The sequence below is a fragment of the Mastigoproctus giganteus genome, chromosome 10 (genome assembly GCF_048544385.1).
Source record: "Mastigoproctus giganteus isolate SK-2022 chromosome 10, ASM4854438v1, whole genome shotgun sequence".
In the NCBI taxonomy this organism is placed as follows: domain Eukaryota; kingdom Metazoa; phylum Arthropoda; class Arachnida; order Uropygi; family Thelyphonidae; genus Mastigoproctus; species Mastigoproctus giganteus.
Genome location: NC_143584.1, coordinates 123,092,502 through 123,116,198, shown reverse-complemented (window position 1 = coordinate 123,116,198; position 23,697 = coordinate 123,092,502). Strand labels below are relative to the sequence as shown.

Below are 23,697 nucleotides of genomic sequence, written 5' to 3'. Positions count from 1 at the left end.
ATTACAAAATCATCCAGCTCACTGCCAATGTTTACTTTACCTACATCATTCTCCTTCCTGAATAACTCCTCATGCGTGAATGTAGATGCAAAATACTCGTTTAGATTGTTAGCCACCTGAGCAGGATCCTCAACTGTTGAACCATCAATATCCAGTGGACCAATCTGATTCATCCCTTTCCTTTTCGAGTTCAAGTATGTAAAAAACTCTTTTCTGTTTTTCTTTGCATCCTTTGCCAAGGATTTTTCATAGTCTGCCTTTGCCTGCCTAATCTCCTTTGTGACTTGGTTACAGACCAACTTATATCTATCATAGGCTTCCATGTCACCCATTAATTTGTATGTATCCCATGCATTTTTCTTCTCTGCCACATGTCTCATTAGCTCATCTGACAACCATTTAGGCCTAAACCTTGAACAATATTTCTTAGTTGGTATGTAAAGCCTGGTAGCCTCCAAGATTAGTTCCTTGAATGCTTCCCATTTTGAGTTTGCTGTTGGTAACATCATCAGTTGGTCCCACTGTATAGAATTTAAATACTGTCTCAGACCATCATAGTCGCCTTTACGAAAACAAAAACCCTTCCCTTTACCTCTGATGGTAGTTACCTCCTTGAGTAAATCCCACTTCAACACACTGTGATCACTGCCACCTAGTGGTTCATTTATCTGCAGGTTCTTAATGCATGAAGAATCACTACTGATAATCAGATCAAGAGTATTGCTCCCTCTTGTTGCCTCACGAACATGCTGATGTAGAAAACAATCATCCAATAAATCCACAAAAGCCTTGCTAGTGTGCGAGTGACCAACCCACAAATTCCAGTCAATATCTGGGAAATTAAAGTCCCCCATTATAAGACTCTCAGATTTACTGGCCCACTCTATTTCCCTGTACAATATCTTATTATACTCATCAGAGTCATTAGGCCTATAGCACACTCCTACTCTCAATTTTGATTTCCCTATGCTTATGTCGCACCAAACTGACTCGACACTGCCCTGTCCATCGATGTCGACTGGCTTCACTTCCTTGGACTTTATGTGTTTCTTAATTAATAGCATAACCCCTCCTCCCCTCCTGTCCTGTCTATCCTTTCTATACACATTGTATTCCCCAAATTCCAGTTCCGCATTACTTATATCTGTGTGACACCACGTCTCTGATATCCCAACAATATCTGCCTTTGATGTTTTGAGCAATACCTCAAATTCATCAAATTTATTTACCAAACTCCTAGCATTGGTGTACACGCAGGTATACATGCACCTGTTTCTATTCTTAGCTACCCTAACACAACCCATGTGTTTACTTGTACCGCAATGACTACCAGCAGTCTCTGAAATATCCTGCATCTTGTTTTTCAGACTTCTGCTCATTTGAATAGAAGCAGTGCAAGAATCACTTCCACCTCTGCCAGTGGCTACTGTTAATCTATTAGTCCTTGTATCCCCCCCAACTAGCAGTTTTCCGACCCACCTAACACTGCCTCGACAGCATCAGCAAAAATTCTTGCACCCTTTCTATTTAAGTGTATCCCATCCCTGTAGAAGCAATCTCTCCTGTTAACAAGTACAGTCCAGGCTGAAAAAAATTCTACCCCTTGAGCCTTGCACAATCCCTCCAGGGCCGAATTGATCGACAAGGCTCTCATCATATACTCCCTCCTATCGTGTCTGGGCAGAATTGCAGACACTTTCAAGTTCAACCCTAATTCACGGCTTTTTTTCAACAGTGACCTGTACTTGCTAAGTAATTCCGCCGGTCTCCTACTCTTAATATCATTAGTGCCAACGTGTACAACTATATCACCTTTTGTGCCCTTAAAAGATGATATCCGCTCTACAACGTCATCAACCTTTGCCCCTGGCAGACATACCCTGGTCCTATTCCACCTATCGTTTTTACAAAGTATGTTCCCCGTTTCCCTGACAATAGAGTCACCAACAACTACTAGTTCCTGTGGGACCAGCGCATTCTGCCTAGGGGGCTGCTTCTGTGTTGCCTGATGACCAAGTGCAAGCTCTGGCGTTGATGTGGGCAGCTGAGAGCTTGATGGGCCCCTCAATTTATTTCCTTCGAGGGCATCCACCCTGTCCTTCAAGCTCTCATAAAGGCCCATAACAACGCTGAGTTGTCGCCTGATTTCCTTGCACTCCTTACATCGTGCACACACAAAGACATCCCCCTTGGCAGTATCATGTCCCGTACCCGACTGCTCCGCAAACATCAAGCAAACAGTGCATTTTAATAGACTGTGATTCAGAGGGCAACTGCCCCCCTCAGTTCTCCCCTGAACCACAGCACTCCCATTAGCTTGAGCCTTTTGCTTTGCTGCTCTGGTCAGAGTCATGATTCCGATTTAATTCAATAAAATTCAAAACAAAAATTAAATCCTTAAGTTATATCCCAAAACAGTTATGTTATATATATATTTTTTTCGGTATCTAGTGTTTTCTACGAGTTCCCTTTATACAACTTCCGTATCACGTGTACCACTATAGTTATGTATTAATTATTTGTTACGATTAAGTCGTTATATATATATATATATATATATAGAGTTAAAAGTACAATTTAATTGACAATAAAGTTTATCAAGATTAATAGATTTACTGATTAATTGACAATATTATATTATGCACTATACGACACTAAGCTTATGCTATCGTGTAAAAATGGCGGGAATCACGAACGGTATTTCTACGGACTCGTAAGTATTGATTAGCTTCCAAATCTCGCTATCTCAATTTAGAATAAACTAAGGATCCTGACTAGGTCTATAATCTACTTATAGATGATAATTTGATATAACAGTTGGTTAATAAATCGACTAAATTTGGTTAAAAAAAAATTTGGTTTGTGACACGTGGATTTGATACCGTTACCGATACTAAGTAATATCTACGAAATCTCTGTCTAAGTTAAACTTTAAACTAAGTATCGTAACTAGGAATATAAAGCTACTCTAGAAAATAAGTTAATATGACAATTTAAACTAATAAAGCAGAAAATAAATCAGGAAAAACTTCTCTGTTTGAAGAGCTTTAAGGAGCAATGGCCGCACAGGCTAACCTCGCACCCAGACTCGCACCCAGACTTAGTTTCAAGAACTAAAATATCTTACTGAAAAATTCACAGCTAGAAAATATCCCATCAAACTAATCCAACAAATTATTTCAACTGTTAAAGGTAAGATTAGTAATTTAAATGTTTCTAATAACTCAGTTATAAAAAATCCAATACGTCCAACATTTGCATTGTCCTTCCTTACCATTGCCAAATCGCTAGACAATTGCATCAAATCTTTACTAACACTGATATCTCTATAATTTTTTCTACTTATAATAAATTAGGAACCCCTTTTAACAAATATAAAGAAACCTGCATATATGACACTAAGAACATCAATAACATAGTTTATTTAATCAAATGTCAACCCGATTGTAACGCATGTTATATTGGGAGCACTACCAATAAATATGGATTATCCACCATCGCAAAAACATGTGCCTACTACCATGTCAATAGTTTCCATACACAACAAGGAAATACTGAACTGTCTCAGCATGTACACACTCATAATCACAACTCCCCAGTTGATGCCGCAATAATCATTATCAAATTAAATTCAAACTATAAACTCCTTCTATACGAAACCCTCATAATAGAATGGTACAGTCTCAACACTGATCTTCACGTCTTAAACACAAAGCTTCTGGTTTCCTTGTGTTCCATTTGGAATCTCACGCGAATTAAATTACCATGTGTCCAGCAAAACATTTTGATACTTAAGATCCACAGCAACCTTCTGCCCTTCATTTTAACGCCAACTGAAGATGAATCTATCGAAGTCCGTCTTTTACGACTATTGGCCTTATTCCTTTTTTAATTTTAAGATATTTTGTTTATACAGTATTGTAATTGACAACTAGAGGATGGTGTGGTGCACCTCCCCCTCCTCTGGGCTAAGTTGTTTTTAAATTACGCTTTCTTAATCACGATTCTTAACTTCTGATTTTAGTTTCAATCAAAGATATCCCACACCGCTGTTTCATAATTCATGTAACCATAACACATTATTGTGGTGAGGGCCACTAAGTATATATTCCCATGTCACGAACTTCAGCATTTTAAGCTTTTGCTAACTCTTAACCACAGCTTTTTTTCAAAAATGTAAGATGCTTTTTAGCATCTTGCATTTTTCGTGAATTTGGTCTGTGGCAAAATGTTTTATTTTTCAGAGAATACAGAAAGAAATTAATCTTATGCTGAAAATATTTAAAAAATTAATTATGATTTAACTGTTAAAATTGTTAATAAATTCCTTACTGGAATTTTGAACAGGAAGAAGCAGAATTACCATCGGGACTCCGCATTATCAAAGCTTGTAAATCAGAATGGAAATTAATTTTATTAGCATCTTTTGCTTCAGTGTTGGTGGGTGCAGCAATGCCAGCATTTGCAGTTTTCTACAGTGAAATCTTTGCAGTAAGTAAATTTTTGTTTATTTATTTATTTACGGACATAATCCAATTAAAATTCAGCCACACACACACACACACACACACTGCATAAATTCGAAAACAAGATTAATGTTATGAGACGAGTACTGGTGCAACTGTCTACTTGAAGTAAACATGAAATGAAAGAGTGATTGTTCCTTGACCAATGCAGTCAAGGTCAGCAGAAATTTCTGCCATTTCAGAACCTAGTGTGAGCTGAACTACATTTCTCTCCTGTGTCTTTGTTGTGGAGGGACAGTAGAACAAAGAGCAAACATCAAGTTTGTGTTCGACTGGGCAAAAGTGCCATGTAAATGTTTCAAATGATAAAGCAAGTATATGGGGAGAATTTTCTATCTTTTGCTTGTGTATTTGAGTGGCATAAACATTTTACCCATGGAAGAGAATCACTGAAAGATGATGGACATCTGAGCCCAGCAAAAGCAGTTCAAACTCCAGAGTTGATTGAAACTGGTTGGGAAATACCAGTGACTGATGTGCAACACCCCCAAATGATTTCAGAAAATCTGTGCATTAATAAGGGAACCATTTGGCAAATAATAACCTGGGATTTGAAGAAAATGAAGGTCCATGTACAGTTTGTTCCACATTTGTTAACAGATGGTCAATGACAGGTGCAAGTTGAACACTGCAGCGAACTCATTGAGGCCACCGAAAGCAAACCAACTTCCTGAATTCGATCGTTACAGGTAGCGAGACATGATTTTTTCAATACCACCCCACAACAAAGTGACAAAGTGTAGAGAGGAAGTTGGAAAACTCTGCCAAAGCCAAAAAAGTTCTTCAAGAAAAGTCAAAAATCATATCCATACTCATCACTTTCTATGATAGCAAGAAAACTGCTGCCTACTATCTGGACATTTTGAAACATTTGTTGCAGACAATCTGTCGTGTGCTGCCTTGGTATGGAGAAGTTGGCAGTCGGTTCCTCTTGCACGACAATACACCAATCCATGGGGCTCTTAATGTTTGGGAGTTTTTGGATAGCAGAAAAGTCTGCCCACCATATTCACCAGACTTAGCCACATGTGCCTTCTTTTTGTTCCCAAAGTTCAAGGCATCACTGAAAGTCTGTTGTCAACACCATTCAAATAGCTGTGACGAGAACATTGTACATTATGTTCTCACCAGTCACGTGTGTGTGTGTGTGTGTGTGTGTGTGTGTGTGTGTGTGTGTGTGTGTGTGTGTGTGTGTGTGTGTGTGTGTGTGTGTAAGATTGACAAATGATTCTGCAACAACTCATTGATATTCTGATTTTATCAGTGCATTGCAGCTGTGAAACACATTTGCCAGGTGCTGAACCCCAGCAACTGCCAGGTGTTTTTACTAGGGCCATTGTGCATACAGGCAGACAATGTTTTCCCTCCACAATGGCAAAAGAAAAAAAATATATTCCTACAAGCTTACAGTACTTTGCATCTTGTTTGTCATGCTCCAATAAAGCTGCAATGACTGTTCACTCTGAATTTACTTTTAACATTTTCGACATACACCAGTCAGAACTTGGCTCCAATTATGCCATGTGGTATGTCATAAAATTTACACAAATATCATTTGCATATGTTTTGAACCTGTAATTGTTGTGAGCAGTATATAATTAATAGATTATCTAGTATTAGAATGGCAAGGAATGCAAGATGCAAGGAAGTGAAATATTTCTATATCTGTCAAAAGAAAACAAGAAAGAAAGAAAGGGAAAAAAAATTCCAAATAACTCATACTGTCCCCATCACTGAAAAATGACTATACAATTCATCTTGCAACTTTGCCAAACATTCTGACTCAACTATCAAGGTAGGTAATTTATTTAAATGATCTATAACACAATTGAAAATAAACTTCATGAGATTCAGCCTTCTGTTACTCCATGAGATTTTATATTTGTACCCCCTAGTTCTTGTTTCTTCTACCAGAGAAAACATACTGCCTTTATTCATTTTTTTGATCCCCTTCGGGTGCCTTATATACCTCAGTCAGGTACCCCCCTGTAAGATGTCTAGTTGCCAAAATAATACCCCTCACCAATCTGGTTGTCCTTCTTTGAGTCCTATCTAGAAGTTCTATGTCTTTTTACATGTACATCCTACAAACCTAAGCAAACAAATGGTAACATCCTTTTCCCTACTTGCAAAGGTGTAGCCAGGTGGGCAGGAGCAGCAGTGCATAGCACACACTTGTTGATTAGACCGGGGTTCGAGCCCATGCCCACCAAATATGGAGGATGCGGAAAGGTCAGGGAATGACCACTGCATATCCCCAGAGCAATATGGTCTTAGTTGCTAATGCTCCTAAAAAACAAATAACAAAACATAACAAACAAACTTGCAAAGGTCCTATAAAACACAGACAGGACATTGTGTTCCTTCTAGCTGCCTGGTAAAGGCAGCTAGAAGGAACACAATCTCCTGGTAAACTTCACAGTGCATGGTAAATTTCATATCCAATTTACCATAACCCCTAAGTCTTTTTCATTCTGAACCACTTTTAACTCCTCTCCTAGCTTATTAGTAATTCTCGATTTCACTTCCCCAAAACTTTACAATTCAAAGCATTAAACTTCATTTGCAATTTTTCACTGACCTAAGTAATTTTGAAGCAAGGTGGCCTAGTTCTGATTATTAACCAAACCTTCCTAACTTTAAATCCTCAGCAGATTTTGACAACTTCCCCTGTACTACTTGGACTATTAAAAAAAGTTAGAAACAGGAGTGACTCCAGTACTGATACCTGATGGACTCCACTTCCTACACTGATCCACTCTGAAGAATGCACATTTATGACTACTGTCTGTCTTCTGTCTTTTAGCCAACCCCAATTCAATGAAGAATCTTGTCAGAAATCCTGATTTTCAGCAATTTATATAATAGCCCTTCATAGGGAATCATTCAAAAACTGTACTGAAGTTAAGGTAAATGTCCAAGATCTTTCTTGCATCCAAATGTTTTATGACTTCATAATAATAATTAACTATATCGGTCATGCATGTTCTCTTTATGAACCCATACTATGCTCTTTTAAGGATACCATTGCTAGTGAGATGGTTCTATTTGTTTATAGTTTCCCATCATCTGATGCAAAATGCTTACTGCAGACTTAAAACAGTGAAACCAGATCAAAGCTCTGGCAACTGTCATCTCTTCCACTATGTAGTATGAGTGATGTGTTTTGAGGTTATGATAGACATTAGTGCCAGGTCCAATATTCCTTATATTTCAAGGGGACAACTCTAAAATGGTGTTCGCAGGCTGGTTGCTAGGTGGTCCACTAGACCAAACCAATTGGGAACTCTTTAGGAGGGACTCAGATTGACTAATGTACAAGTATAATCTTGCTGTCTCTACTCTGCCAGCTAATGACTGGAGGGAGTCCAAATAGTGTGCATGCTTGGTTGATTGATTGATTGATTTTGATTTTATTGGCGCAAAAATGACTAAAGTTATACTGCGCCAAGAAAAACATGCTTGGCAGGAGCATTGTTGAGGCCATGTTATATCATGGAACTTGATATAGTCTTGCTGCGTGTAACACTATATCTGAAAATTTCAATTCTTCATGTATGCTTCCCCATCCATTCTTATTTTTTCTACTGAATGCATCACAAAAGCTAAACTGATAGAACAAACTTAACTGTGAAAAGATCTAAACTTCCCAAAAACTTCCTAATTCAGTTCACAAATATACACAGCCTCATTATCAATCTTAGTGCTGTCCATTTCCACCTACAATATGCTAAGCCCACTTACTTTTTTCTGACAGTATCCCAGTTATTATTTGCCTCAAACACTACTCATCTCAGTTGCCCTAAATATTTATTCAGTGATACTGTTTTCTTCAAAGGTGGTACTTGTGTTTATATACACTCTGATATTAATTTTTGGAGACTTCCTAATTTGGAATCTGCTCCTTTTGATCTACTTTGGCTTAAAATTTCTCTGTCCTCATTCTGTCACATTCATCCACTTGTATTCAGATCTCCAGCTTATTTTTCTGCCTACACTGTTGCCCACACTGTTATCCTAAATCCAGTAATCACTCAGGACTGTTTGACTTCCTTTCTTTGAAACTCAACTTCTCCAGTGTAACTTTTCTTACAGTTAAGTAATTTTTTTTCTCGGCGATTTTAATGTTCACAACTCCAGCTGACTTCAGTTTTTTTAGTTTCACAAACCCATTTGGTTGAGATGCCAAGGCTATTGCAATTGCTCCTCACAGAGCTTGTTCATTTACCTACCATAATACCAGACAATGCTAACCAAAAACCAATACCTTTGATCTTTTTCCTCACCTGTAACTCTTCAAAGTACACAGTCCATGTCAGTGGTCCACTAGGCACTTAAGATCAAAATTTGGTATGCCCTCTACTTTTTTCTCACCCATAACTCTAAAGTACATGGTCAGTGTTAGTGGTCCTCTAGGCCAGGGGCGGGCAACCCCTGGCCTGCAAATGTATGTAATCTGGCCCTCGGTCATTTTCAAAATATATTTATTATTATATATATTTTTTAATTAATGGAATTTCTGACATGAAGTTAGAAAATAATCTGCACATTTCCACAACAAATATCGATCCAGATATCGATTCACTGATAAAAATAAGCATTATCAAATCTCTCATTAAATATTATAAAAATAAAATATTGCAATTTTCGTTACTGGAATTGTATTTGTATTTTGTTACTATAATTGTATTTTTGTAATTTTATCTTGAGTTTGTATTTCATTTTTCTTATTAATAAAATTAATTATATGTACGTGTATGTATAAATATTACAATGAAAAACATAAAACTGTTTGACATTTTTTTTTCATTATATACCATTTTATTAATCCTAAAATTTGTGGAAAGCCAAAAAAAAAAAATTTGGCCTGCATGTATCTCATAGACATTTTATTTGGCCTGCCATTTATAAAGGTTGCCCACATCTGCTCTAGGTACTTAAGATCACAACTTGGCTATGACCTCTACTCCACTGGAATCTCTATCTTGGCCATTCTCAGCCTTATGTTGTTTAGCATTACAGGAATGTAATAGGACGAAAATTCAGATTTCTATTTTTCTTTTGTTTGGATTACCATTTTAAATCTTTTGATCCCAGTGTTTGCTCAGATGCTAGCAAACTCATTTTTGTAAGGATGAACTTCTTCATTCTACATTCCTTCCTAAGATTGTATCCCTTATCTACTTTTGTTTCCAATAAATGTGCTAAGGCTGTTCAAGTTAAGAATGTAGCATATCACAATTGTCTTGTATCCAGATCTCCAGCTTATTTTTCTGCCTACACTAAAGCTCTCAACAACTTATTGATCAGTCCACACAATTTTGTACAGGCTACAAGTAGAAAACTTCCAAAATTAAATATGAAAGGGATATTGCTCTCTGAGAATTTAACTTAGCTTGAAAAGAACAGTTTTTGTTTACAAAGCAGTGCTGCTGTGTCCAAAACATTTAATTTAGAATGGAATTTTAAACAAAACCATCCAGAATTCAATTTAAAGCATCCTGTTGGCTTCATTTTGCAGTCTGGTTTCATTTCTAAAAAGAAAGATGCACTATCTGAACAACATTTATTTTTTCGGAAAAAAATTTTGGGATCGACAAGCATAGTCAAAGTGTCATATGAAAAATATTTCTGCTGCTTATTCATAAGCAAAAGCCATACTCTGATGGAGAAAATATTATAAAACCAATCCTTTTTATTATAACCAAAATATAGTGGTGGTCTAGAAGTAAAAAGTAATAGTTGATGAAGTTGCTCTTTCAAGAAATACTGTGAGGAGGAGAATAGATGACATGTCTGGTAGATGCATGCAAATAAATAATTTTCATTGTCATTTGATGTAAGTTGTAATAATAATAATAATACTGATACTGCTCAGTTGTATATTTTTATGTGTAACATTAATGAATAATTTTGATATAATTAAAGAACTCTTAGATTTGTATCAATTAACTTCTTTAAAAGGTGAAAAAACTAATGAAATTAAAGTTTGTGTTGAAAAAGAGGTAAAATTAGATAGCATCTTTACTGACGGAGTCCCCTTTGCTTGATAGAAAATTCACAACAGTTGTATAGTTTTGCTGGAAAGGATATGAACTTTCAAGAACTTGCCTTGTGCATCAAGAACTTGAATTTTTCTTATGTGCTTGGTTCTGTTTCTCAGTGGGCACCACCACCCAGAAGGCACAATTTCAAGGCTTGTTGGCCTTTCATCGGTGGACTGGCAGGTACTCTGGTATTGCAATCATGACAACCCAGTTGTGAAGTTAATCCCACAATACGAGAGATGCCAAAAGGTATATGTGATAATAGGGTCCTCAGCTGGATATCATCATTCTTCTCTTTCTTGGTGATTCCTCTCTCTCTCTCTCTCTCTCTCTCTCTCTCTCTCTCTCTCTGGTTAACTCAGGGAATAGTTTTTTGGCTGGTGAATAGGATTTCCAGGTGAATAGGTGACTATATGAATAGGATTTCCAGTCAATGGAAGAAGGTTATTAATATACAAGAGGAAAAGAGTGGGGGAAAGAAGTGAACCTTGGGGGACACCGGCATTAATGGAGAAGTTAGAAGACAGAGAGCCATCTACCATCCCCTCAGTGATAATAATAATACTTTAATTAATACAAATGCAACAAGGCATAATAATATAAGAGCTTAAAATTATACTATGAAATATTGGTGTAGATACATCATAAATAGCTCTTAAACAAAAACTACGATAGTAGTGTGAAGGCTTTGTTTAAGCTGTAACAATAAGTAAAAAATAAGTTTTTTTTTTTTTTTTTATGTAAACCCCAAACACGAGAGGTATTAGAACCTATAGTACTTAGTACCATGCTTGGGTTGGAGGTTGGGAAGACGAAAGAAGATATTTATTGACATTGGACTTGAACTTCTGTAGACTGTAATTTTCAGGAAATACGGTGAAGGAAGGTTGTTCCAGAAAACGGCAGTTGAATGAATAAACGAGGAAGATGAAAAGTTGGTTCTGTGAGTTTGAAGTTGGACAGTAAATGGATGTTGGCTGGTGGTGGCACATTTTCGGACTATTTTGAAAGAGAGAGCGGGAATTATAGAAGCTAATTCAGAAGACCAGTGCCCATGGAAGTATCTGTAGAAGAGGCATGCAGCAGAAACAGTACGCCTATGAGACAGTGAGTGGAGAGACTCTGTTAGAGATGAATCATTAATTAACTTAACTGCCCTCTTCTGAATGGAATCAAGAAGCCTGAGAGAGATTTTGGGGACACCACCCCATATGTGGGACAAATATTCCATGGCAGGGGAGATTTGCGATTTTTCCTAGAAATTGGAGCATCACCAAAGATAAGCACAGGAGCAGAAGAATCTTTTTTGCAAGATATAAGACAACACTGAGTTTTAGAAGGATTGAAATCAACTAAGTTGTCTTTGCCCCACTGGAGAATTACCTGGAGATCGGCATTTAAGGAATTCGTAGCGGATATTTGAGAAGTTGAAGCTGATTGAGCAGGGCAGGGTTTCTCAAAATGGAAAGTGGAATGCAATGTGCTATCATCGGCAAAACTATGAATAGGATTTCCAGTCAATGGAAGAAGGTCATTAATATACAAGAGGAAAAGAGTGGGGGAAAGAACTGAACCTTGGGGGACACCGGCATTAGTGGAGACGTTAGAAGACAGATAGCCATCTACCATCACCCTCAGTGAGCGATCAGAAAGAAAACTGGATAACCAATTACTAAAAACAGTTGGCAAACCATAACATAGAAGCTTGTTTAGAAGACCTTTATGCCAAACACGATCAAAAGCCTTTGAGATGTCAAGAGCAACTACTTGTGTTTCACCAAACCTTTCCATTGAATTAGTCCATAAATGGGTAACATAAGCCAGAATATCACCAGTGTATCGACACTGATGGAATCCATACTGGCGATCGTTGATCAGACGGAAGGTTTCTAGATAGTTTAAGAGTTGGCAGTTAATAGATTTCTCCATTACTTTAGAAAGAGTAGAAGTAATTGCAATGGGACGATAATTGGATGGGAGGGATTTGTCACCCTTTTTAGGAACTGGCTGGATATGAGCAAATTTCCAAGCAGAAAGAAAAATACCTTTGGAATAAGAAAGTGAAAAAAGGCGGCAAAGAATAGGAGTAAGTTCAGGAGCACAGGTTTTGAGAACAAGTGGAGAAATACCATCAGGACCTGGAGCTTTCTTAGCATCAAGATTCGTCAAAATTCTTCTGACATCCTTTTGACAGAAGACCACAGGGGGCATTGAATGGAGCCTGTTGGGAATGGTGGGAAGTGTTTTACCAATTTCATTAATACATGAGTTGGAAGAAAAATGGGATGCTAGCAGGTCAGCTTTATCCTTGGCTGAAGTGACAACAGAACCATCTGGTTTGGACAGAGGTGGGAATAGAGATGGGCAAAAGTTGCGGCCAATAGCTTTGGCAAGAGACCAGAATGCTCGGCTACCATTAGGGCAATAAGCAAGTTTTCTACTCTTAGCCTGTTCAAACTCAAGTTTGGACTGATTAATAACTGCTTTACAGTTGTTGTGAGCTTTGGTGTAGGCAGAAAATGAAACTGAAGAATTATAAACAAGCCAATTACGATATGCAAATTCTTCTCTTGAACAGCCTTAGCACATTTATTGGAAAACCAAGGTTTAAATAAAGGATGAGGTTTTAAAGTGGAGCTTGGGATAAAGGATTCCATTCCTGCAAGAATAATTTCACTGACACGATCTGAGCAAACGTTGACATCAGAAGTTTTGAAACAGTAATCCAACCAAGGAAAAGAAGAAAACAAGTCTCGCAGGTCATCCCATTTTGCATTCTTGTAATGCCAAACAACACGAGGTTGGGAATAGCCATGAGATAAAGGTTCCATTGGAGAAGAAACAATCACCAAGTTGTGATCTGAAGTGCCTAAAGGACCTCTCAATTCAAGAAGGGTTGTTTGTGAGAAAAAGATCAAGCGTATTGGCTATATGATTGGGATTGTCCAGTATTCTTGTAGGTAAATGAACAATCTGTGCAAGGTCATTAGTAATTGCAAAAGCCTCAGCATATCGACCTGCTGGGTCGGTGTGACTAGAAAATGGAAGGCAGCTGGAGTTGTGAACATTGAAATCACCAACTAAAATTACCTCACTGTTTGGAAAGTTGGACTGGAGAAAGTCAAGTTGCAAAGAGAGGAAGTCAAAGAGCTCCAAGTGATTAGTGGAGTTGGGAGAATGGTAAAGACAACAGATGAATTTGACACAATGAGGTAGAGAGATTTTAAGCCAGAGAAGATCAAAGAGAGGAGATTCCAAATTGCCAAGTCTCTTACAGGGAATATCAGAACGGACATATGCACAAGTACCACCTTTAGGCAGAAGGAATCATACAGCGAATACTTTGGGCATCTGAGATGAGCAGTAGTTGAATCAACCGATAACTGAGATTCTGTCAGGAAAAGTACATGGGGTTTGGCAGACTGCAAGTGGAAATGGACATCGTTGAGATTAGAATTGAGACCATGTATATTTGTGAAATGAATTAGGAAGTGCTTGGGAGGTTTAGATCTTTTTGCAGATAAGCTTGCTCTATTAGTTTGACAATTCATGGTATTCAAAGTAAGAAAAGTGCGCGGGACATGCTGTATGAAGTAATGAAATTTTTGGATATGGCGTACACATGGTAAGAATATACCCAGATCCTTGACATAACGTGGCCTTGAGACAATGCTCCCCGCATACACACTACTCGGGCTCCCTCCAGTCACTATCTGGCAGAGTAGAGGTAGCAAGATTATACACTAGCTGATCCGGAAGCCTCCTAGAGAGTTACCAATAGGTTCGGTCCAGTGTACTAACTAGCAGCCGGCCTGTGAACACCGTTTTAGAGCTATACCCTCGAAATGTAAGGAATATTGGATCTCGCCACGATGTTCATCATAACATCAATCATACTGCATGATGTTGATAGGGAGGGTTGAGCAGAACTTAACTCTAGAGACTAAACATGGGTTCCACCACTTCAAGCCTCCAATAAGCAAAGTGGTGGCATTGCACCAGTTGATGAGAGTCACCTACCACCTAGTACTGCCTGGTAACATAGAGGGGTGGCATTCCTCCATGTGGTGTGGGTGCCACACCTCGACCCCTGCTTACATTGGTTCACACCTGGGTGGTCACCCACCATGTACTTGTGCATGGAGGTTATACCCAGGATTACTAACAGTCCCAGCATCGTGAAAGTGCAAGCAGAGGATTTGGCTGTCACAGACCATCCAGAGTTCACCGAAATTGGGTCCACTTGACTTGAGTGTCACCCGAATGTCAGTTCCATCAGCGTTTTAGACTCCCAGGTAGCAAGTACAGCTTGTCTGGCATATCTGAGAGAATGTCTATGACAACCTCAAGGACCAAAAGTAACAATAGTCTTCTCTATTAGTGAAGCATTACTTACTTGAGGTAATGCAATACATGGTAACTTGTTGTGAAGAATGATCACAATATGAGATACGGTTGAAACCATGCCTTTGCACTACTATCATAGTTTTCGTTTAAGAGCTATTTATGGTGTATCTACACCAATATTTAATAGTATAATTTTAAGCTTTTATAGTATTATACCTTGTTGCATTTGTATTTATTAAAGTATAAACAAGCACTATACCACTGTGAATATTGTAACTGTTTCTTGTAAATTCAGAATTAAAAGAAGGTAATGAATTACTTTTTGTTTTCTTTGTTTTTTAAGATTCTTAGCATAGCTTATTATCTTAGTACTCACCTCTAGATCCGTATTGGTTAGGATTAAATTTACATAAAGGAAAGTAAAGAGAGTAAAAGTAAAAGTTTCCAATTATATTAATAGATTAATTAATTTAAAAACATATGTTTTTGAAGAGGAAGTGCACCACTTTTTCCTGGTTGTCATTTATAAAATTATGAAGAAGATTTGCGTGTTTGAAAAACCAAGAGCTGGACGAGAAGCTTTCGATGTCATCGTCATCAGTTGGTGAATCACTGGTAATGAATTACTCCTTCATTGTAATGGCTGTTGGCTGTAAAAAAGCAAAAGCAACTTGAGAATTTCGGAAACATGAAAAATTTTGTTTTAAAATTTGAAGAAGAAAAGGGTGAAATTCCAGAAGACTGCAAACTTTTGAAAAATGATAAATGGCTTTTGTGATTGTAAGGAAGGAACATTCTCTTTTCTCATGTGTTCCTCTCTGTACTGGCATTTAAAAGCAAACTTGCACTTTTTCCGAATGATTTAGCTGTAAATCATGTATCTCACTTCAAGTTTCATGCAACAAATGGAAAATGAAAGTTAAAATAAAAGTAAATTTTTAAAAATATGTAAGTTACCTCTCTGAATTAATAAATTATTTTGAACTTTTTATGAACCTTTCATAATTTCCTTTGTGGATCTCAGCTATTATCAGCAGAAATTTTGATTGAAATTTTTGACCTTCAGAATCATTCTGTGCTACATAGCAAGTATAAGGGAAATAATTATTGCTGTTACCAGTTAAGATATTTCATCAGTTTGAAAATATCTCCTTAGTAGAAATTTTCCAAACTTATGCAATCTACAATTTCACACCGGTATTTTTGCAATTTGGGCCAATATGTATTTTAGAACAGACATCTTCAGCTTTGAGTTCAATAAAAGTGCAAATTTGATTGAAATTAATTAATTATTTATTTCAGTTTATGTGCTTGGCTAGTGCACCACATGGCTAATAATATGTGGTGCATGTCTAGCAATAAATATATTTTTATAACTATTAGGCATCATGTGGATTGCAAAATTGAAATTGTAGTCTGAGACTCTTCGCCCCCTCCACATTATTTGATATTTCTGTGTTGGGTGGCAAACATGCAACATATCTCTAACATAATATGGTTCACATTGGAGAAAACGATTGCCCACCTTTGCTCTAAACAGTGCTGTACTTCCTGTGTTGGTGGAATTATAAATAAAAATAAATTTTCGTTTATAATCTGGGACAGTGACATAAGACGAGAGGAGTTTACAAGATAGAGAGAGAGAGAGAGAGACAGAGAAAATGTGTTATTCTCTAAATACGGTGCTGTTCTTATGAGCAACATGGTATTTAGCAATCATGTGAGCTTATTGTGGAGGGCTACACATTTCAGCAGAATAATGCTGCTTGCCATAAAATGCAATGAACAATCAAAGAGAACAACATACTAATGCATAATTAGCCAGCTGAGTCCAGTCTTAATCCCAAGGAGCATCTGCGGAATGAATTGGAAAAGAATGTACAGAATTGATAGTGGAGAAGTTGCATTAAACAATTTATGGTGAAATATTTCCATTGAAACTTCTCAGTACTTAGTAGAAAATTTTCCAAATATATATTGAAGATCAAAGGTGGGCCTGCATCGTATTAAAATTAGCATTAGCAGTGGCAAATGATTCAAGAAAGCAAGCTTTTACAGCAGAAGCTGCTAGGTTTTTCATTCCAAGAAATACTCTTCAACATATCGACTTAAATGGATATCAGATGAACAGATGAAACTCGTGGAAGAGAAGAAAAATGCATGGGATGCATAAAAATTATCAGGCAACACAGAAGCCAATGGTAGATAAAAACTAATCTGTAATCAAGTTACAAAGGAGGTCAGGCAAGCAAAGGCAGATTATGAGAAACCTTTGGCAAAGGATGCAAAGAAAAACATCAGACTTCTTTACTTATGTAAACATTAGAAGAAAGGGGATGAATCAAATTGGTCCACTCAATGTTGATGGTTTGACTGTTAATGATCCTGATAAGGTTGGTGACAAAATTAATGAGTATTTTACATCTATATTTCACACATGAGGAATTCTATAGAGATGATAATGCTGGAAATTTATCAAACTCTAACAGGGAGCTAAATGATTTTGTAATAACTGAGAGGAAAGTGTAAGAGAAATTGTTGAAGCTGAACATAAAAAAGGCACACCTGGGATGGATGGAAACTAACCAATTATATTAAGGGAGGCAGCAAGTGAGGTAAGCAAACCCATAGCCATAATTATGAGAGCATCCTTGGATTGAAGACAGGTCCCTATGAACTGGAGATGTGCACATGTATCCCCAATTCACAAAGGGGGATCAAAGGGTGACACGAGTAATTACAGACCTGTTTAACTTTTGTTTCAGGGAAAATAATGGAGTCACTAGTAAAAGAGGTAATGCAGGATCATCTAGACAAGGCCATAGTTATACTTCAGCCACAGCATGGGTTTGTTAAAGTGTAATCTTGGTTGGCCAGTTTGATTGAATACTATGATGTGGTCACAAAGGAACTGGATGCAAACAATAATTTTGATATCATATACTTGGATTTCAGGAAAGCTTTTGACACTGTGGTGCATGGAAGACTGCTGTACAAATTGGAGCAGTATGGTATTAAGGGCAAGTACTACAATGGATAAAAGGGTGGTTGAGTGGGAGAAGACAGAGAGTGATAATAAATGAATGCTGCTCTTCTTGGACTAATGTTATTAGTGGAGTCCCACAGGGTTCGGTGTTGGGCCCACTGTTGTTTTGTATATTTATCAATGATATTGATGAAGGTATATCAGGCTTAATGACCAGGTTTGTAGATGATGCAAAGTTGGGAGGGTGGCTAATGATATTAATGACAGTATGCTACTGCAACAGGATCTAGAAAAGTTAGGCAGATGGGCTTAAAAAATGGCAATTGAAGTTTAACATACATCAATAAATGCCAAGTACTGCATATGGGGGAGCAGTAACCCTAGAGTAACGTACCAGCTGTGGTACTACACTCAGTCTAGTGGAAAATGAAAAAAGTACAGTCAGATATGAAGTTCTCTGAGCAGTACAGACAGACTATCAAGACAGCTCATGGAATTTTGTCAATGATATATAGAAATTTTTCTAGCAGGGATAAGGAGGTGATTATGCCATTGTATAAGGCAATGCCTCATCTTGTCAGGCCTCATCTTGACTACTGCATACAGGTCTGGAGGCCTCATTTTAGGAAGGATGTGGAGCTGCTGGTACGAGTACAGAGAATGGTACCAAGATTGGTGAGGGGGACAAAGGGGCGCTCTTATCACGAAAGACTTCAGTTCTGTGAATTGCAGTATCTGGAAAATAGGCACCTGCTAGGTGATCTGATTAAGGTATTTAATGCTTATACCTATAACTAAATTTGCCCACTCATATCTGATGATAGTTTTACCACCTTTTATTTTTTACTTTTTTATTTTATTTTATTTGTTTATTCATTTGGTATTACTCATTTTACTTTACAGTTCCCTTACCTCATTCCATTCAGAATGAGCAAGCCCCCGAAGAAGTAGCAGACCAATGACCAAGTGGAAGAATGTTATTTTCATTATTTATTATCTTTTTTATTTTTATTTCCATTTTTTCATTATTTTCACAATTATAATTTTATTTGCCTTTACATTCTATTATTACCTCTTGCATTAAGTATATAGGCCTTCCAGACTAAAGCTAGTTTACTTTTACTAACTTGTTAGTTTGATCCTTATACACCTACAGATAGATACCATATAATAAAATTGACTAATATAATTTCATGCACCTATAATGCCTAATTGTCCCTTGTACAATAGCATTAATGTTGCACACCTGACATTGACTTATTATGGTAAACTTTACTAAATATCATTTTTATAGTCTTCAATACAACACTATATATATATATATATATATATATTCAATTCTTATATGAATTGTACTTCAGTCCTTATATAACTATGTCTTGGTTTTCTAATACTTTGTGACATAGCATGTATATAAAACAGTATTGTGCAACAAAGGTAATTATGTTAAAAAGTTATTATTATTAGTGAAATGTAATACAATTTCATTCTATGAATTAAAAGTAACATAAAGTGAAAATTTATTGTGATTATTGTTAATTATAGCATGAGATCTTTAGAAATAAAGCTGAATAAATGTAGCAACTTTTGCAATACCATACAATAAAGTCTTGAATGTATGTAGATTGAATCAATTCTTTAAATGTACAGATACCCACCAACTTACGACGAGTTCTGTTCTGGTACTTCCGTCATAAGTCGAAATGGTTGTAAGTCAAATATAAATAACAATGGGGTATGGTTCCCAAGGTTAATAAGAAAATAATAGTAATAATAATAATAATAAATTTACTAAGAAATAGGAAGTAAAAATTTCACAATTAAAGACATTAAAATTATTCATTGAGTGCAGAAGAGTGAGTGAGTGAGTGAGTGAGTGAGTGAGTGAGAGAGAGAGAGAGAGAGAGAGAGAGAGAGAGAGAGAGAGAGAGAGAGAGAGAGAGAGAGGGGGGGGGGGCTAGACTTTTCAGCAGATGATGGCAAAGGAACAATGGAAGTCTTCTTGAAAAATTTGTGTAATGTTGACTGCACACTTTGCTTTTCTTTTCATTGTAGATCTCCCTGTAGCAAGCAAGGGCATCTTGAATAGTTTTGTACACTTTTGAATATCTTTCAACATTCGGATCCATTTATTCCAACATCTGCATTTCCTTATTAATTATGACAAATGACTCTGCCATCTTTTTCGCTGAAAACTTCCTTGCAGGCTCTGGTGTTCTTCTACATTTTCTCTCTCTTCTTCTCTAACGTCTTGTAGTTCCAGCTCAATCAGCTCATCATTAGTTAATTCTTCTTCTGTGTTTTTGACAAATTGCTCCACATAGTTTGCATCCACTTCCAATTCCATCTGTTCTCCAAGTTCTACAACTTCATTACTAATCTCTGTAATAGCATTATCCTTATCAAACCTAGGGACATGAATTTCCATGAGATTCTTCCATATGCCACTCATGCATTTATTAGTAATCTCATTCCATGCTTCAGCTATGTTCATTGTGCAATGCAAAATGTTATAAGCCTTCCAAAATTCTCTCAGAGTTTGCCCACCTTGAGTAGCAGTAATAACCTGAGAAAAAGTCTTTTGAAGGTAAAAGTTTTAAATGCAGCGATAATTCCTTGATGTAATGGCTGGATAATTGATGCAGTTTTTGGTGGAAGGTTCACTACCTTAACATCAGGGTGAATATCATTCAGGTGCGCTGGACACCCGGGTGCATTATACATCATTAACAAAATTTTAAATGGGATGTCTTTTTCACGACAATAATTCTTGACTTCTCTGATGAAACAATTTACATACCAATTTTCAAACAATGGTATGGTCATCCACACCTTTTTGTTATGCTGATAAAACACTGGCAGGGTGTGTTTATTCATATTTTTTAAAGCCTATGTATTTTCAGAATAATAAATCATCAATTGTTTTAGCTTATATCCTGCTACATTTCCCCCAAAAAAGCAGGGTGATGTGATCTTTGAATGCCTTAAATCCTGACATCGTTTTAGCTACTTTGTAGATGTATATACATTCAGGCATTTTTTCCTAAAATAAGTTGTTCCATCCACATTGAATATTTGCTCGGGCAAATATTCTCCCTCTTCAACAATACGATTAGACTTTTTCTTAAAAGCTTCAGCAGCTTCTGTATCCACACTAGCTACTTACATTCACATTATGCAAATTGTAACGGTTTCTAAACCTATTGAATCATCCATGACTCACAACAAATGTTTCTTTGTAGTCATCTCCTGCATGTAACTATACATAAAGTTACATGCAGGAGAAAAGGCTTCTTGCTTTAGCTTGAATAGCTAATAAGCTCAGCTAATATTAAATAGCTAATAACTTTTCCATCTCGTGATTAGGCCCAGTTCTTTTTTTCGTTATTATTGCTGAGTTGATAAGCACTGACACTTTTACTGCTTCACGAATTCTGTCTGTGTCCTTCATGATGGTGGATATAGTTGAGTGAGATAAAGTGAAATCATGAGCCTGTTCCATTACAGATTTACCTTTTTTGTGTCGTGTTATTATTTTCATTTTCGTCTCTAAGCTTATTGTCTTTCTGTTTTTCTTGACAGGATGTGTTGAATCAATTTTGCATTTACTAGCAATATTAATTTGGGGTAGTTTGGTTCCCAAGATAACAAAAAGATCACATAGCGATAATATTACATTCACTAGCTTTGAAGAACAGAGACTGAGAGTAGCTAGGCTTATGACACTGTACTAAGAATGGGATGCCGTAATTGTTGTACATTATCATCAGCAAGTGTGACTTATTGTTAGGACTCAAATTCTACTTTTCTTTTTTTTTTTGTAATTAAAAATTTTTTTTTAATTTCTAATTTTTTTTATTATTATTATTTTTTTAAAATTTAATATGTGCAACTGTCATAACTATAAATGATCGTAAGTCGGGGAGTATCTGTATAATAAAATTTTGAATTTGAATCATATAATAAAATATACTATAGATATATTAAAAATGTATGTACAGTATATTTTATTATATTTGCCTAAAAGGTGGCTTACATATTATTAAAGATGAAGTTATTTGAATGGAATAATTACTTCTGATCTGAAGTGCATATTAAGTTAACGGGGGCTCACATCTGGTGAGTATAGGCTTGGCACACCTAGGATCCTGAGCTGGATATCATCATTCTTCTCTTTCTTGATGATTCCCTTTCTCTCTCGGGATAACTCGAAGAATTTTTTTTTTTTTTTTTTGCTGGTGCAGCATAAGCCTCAGGCTTCCTTGCACCATGTAGCTAATGATAACAATAATAACAATATTTTGTTGGAATATGTAAGTGTACCTATATTACTTAGGCACCGTACCAAATCTAAAATCAACTGACCTATTCATTTCCAAACTATCTGCTAATTTTTTAACAATCTTTTTTTTCTCCCTTTCTTTTAGACTTTTACACTAACTGGAGATGCCTTAAGGGAACAAGCATTCTTTTGGACTATGATGTTTTTAGTGCTTGCTTTTGGAACTGGAATAGGACATTTTTTAAGGGTAAAAAAGAAAGCAGTTATTTTAAACAAATCTTAAACTTGTTTACATTTTAAAGTGATTTAATATGTAAAATGAAAGATGAATAATATGGATCTGAGTGTTATCAAAAATGGTCATGGAAGCAGCAGACTTTTTTTTTTTTTGGAGAGAATTAAGACAGGACTACATTTTAGGACTGAAGTTAACTGTTTTCTTCAACACATTGAGAAATTACCTGGAGGTCAGCATTTAAGAATTTAGTGGGGCATATTTGCAAAGTTGAAGCTGTTTGGTCAAAGCATGATTTCTCAAACTAAAAGATGGCATTTAGTGTGCCACCTGCCAGTTTGAGAAAGGGAGGTAACACATAGTATGCTATCATCAGGAAAACTAGACAGGATTTACAATCAGGAAAAGAAGTTTATTAATATTCAGGAGGAAAAGAGCAGAAGAGAAAGTTGAAATGTTATGTACCTTTGGAAATACCAACATTAGTTGAGAAGACAGAGAGATCTTTACTATCATCTAGTGAGAAGTTGGAGGAAAAACTCAGCTGCTACGAAACACAATGAAAAGCCTTAGAAATGTCATAAGCAACTTCTTGGATTCATTGAACTTTTCGATTTTTGATCAGATTTATCCAAAAAATACAAACCAAGATATCAAAAGTTCATTGTTATGACTGAATTCATATTTTCAGTTGTTGATTAAAGAAGTTTCCAGATAGCATAAGAGTTGGTGGTTGTTGCATTTCTCCATTACTTTGGAAAGAGAAGAGGCAAGGACAGTGGTACAAATAATACTGGTCAAAAATGAAACTTTTTTTTTATTCCATCAAGATGTAAGTACACGTTCCTTAACCAGTGTTATGTGCTGATTCAAATATGTTCTTGGTTTTTCTTTATGTGTATTATGCTTTATTTTGTGCTTTATGTATATTATGTGTAGTTACCATAATACAACTGCTGATAATATTAGTACAAGTTAAGATATTTTTATAACACAACATGAGACTGGTTACAATTACATTTTTACCTCTTTTACAGTTTAAATCCAATACACTTTATACACATAGTTAAAATAATACAGTACACTATTGTAAAAAAAGATATGTGTTCTAAGAATTCCAGCTAAACTATATGAATTAATTAATTACTTATGATATTCTAATGGTCTTGGTAAAATGTTTTAATTATTTTAAATTGGATATTATATACTTGTATGGTATTGTAATTAAGATTCATAATAATGTCCAATGTTATCAAATTACCCGTAAAGAATTA

The 23,697-nt window shown here is 36.3% G+C and overlaps 1 protein-coding gene across 1 annotated transcript in view; it reads left to right on the top strand.

Moving 5' to 3' along the window:
• The window catches only part of LOC150079264 (ATP-dependent translocase ABCB1-like), a 350,147-nt gene that overhangs the window by 210,730 nt on the left and 115,720 nt on the right, over window positions 1-23,697 (top strand). The window contains exons 14-15 of the mRNA XM_090383010.1: window positions 4,348-4,491; window positions 22,334-22,435. Of these exons, the coding sequence (XP_090239136.1) occupies window positions 4,348-4,491; window positions 22,334-22,435 (246 nt within the window). The remainder of the gene's footprint in view (window positions 1-4,347; window positions 4,492-22,333; window positions 22,436-23,697) is intronic.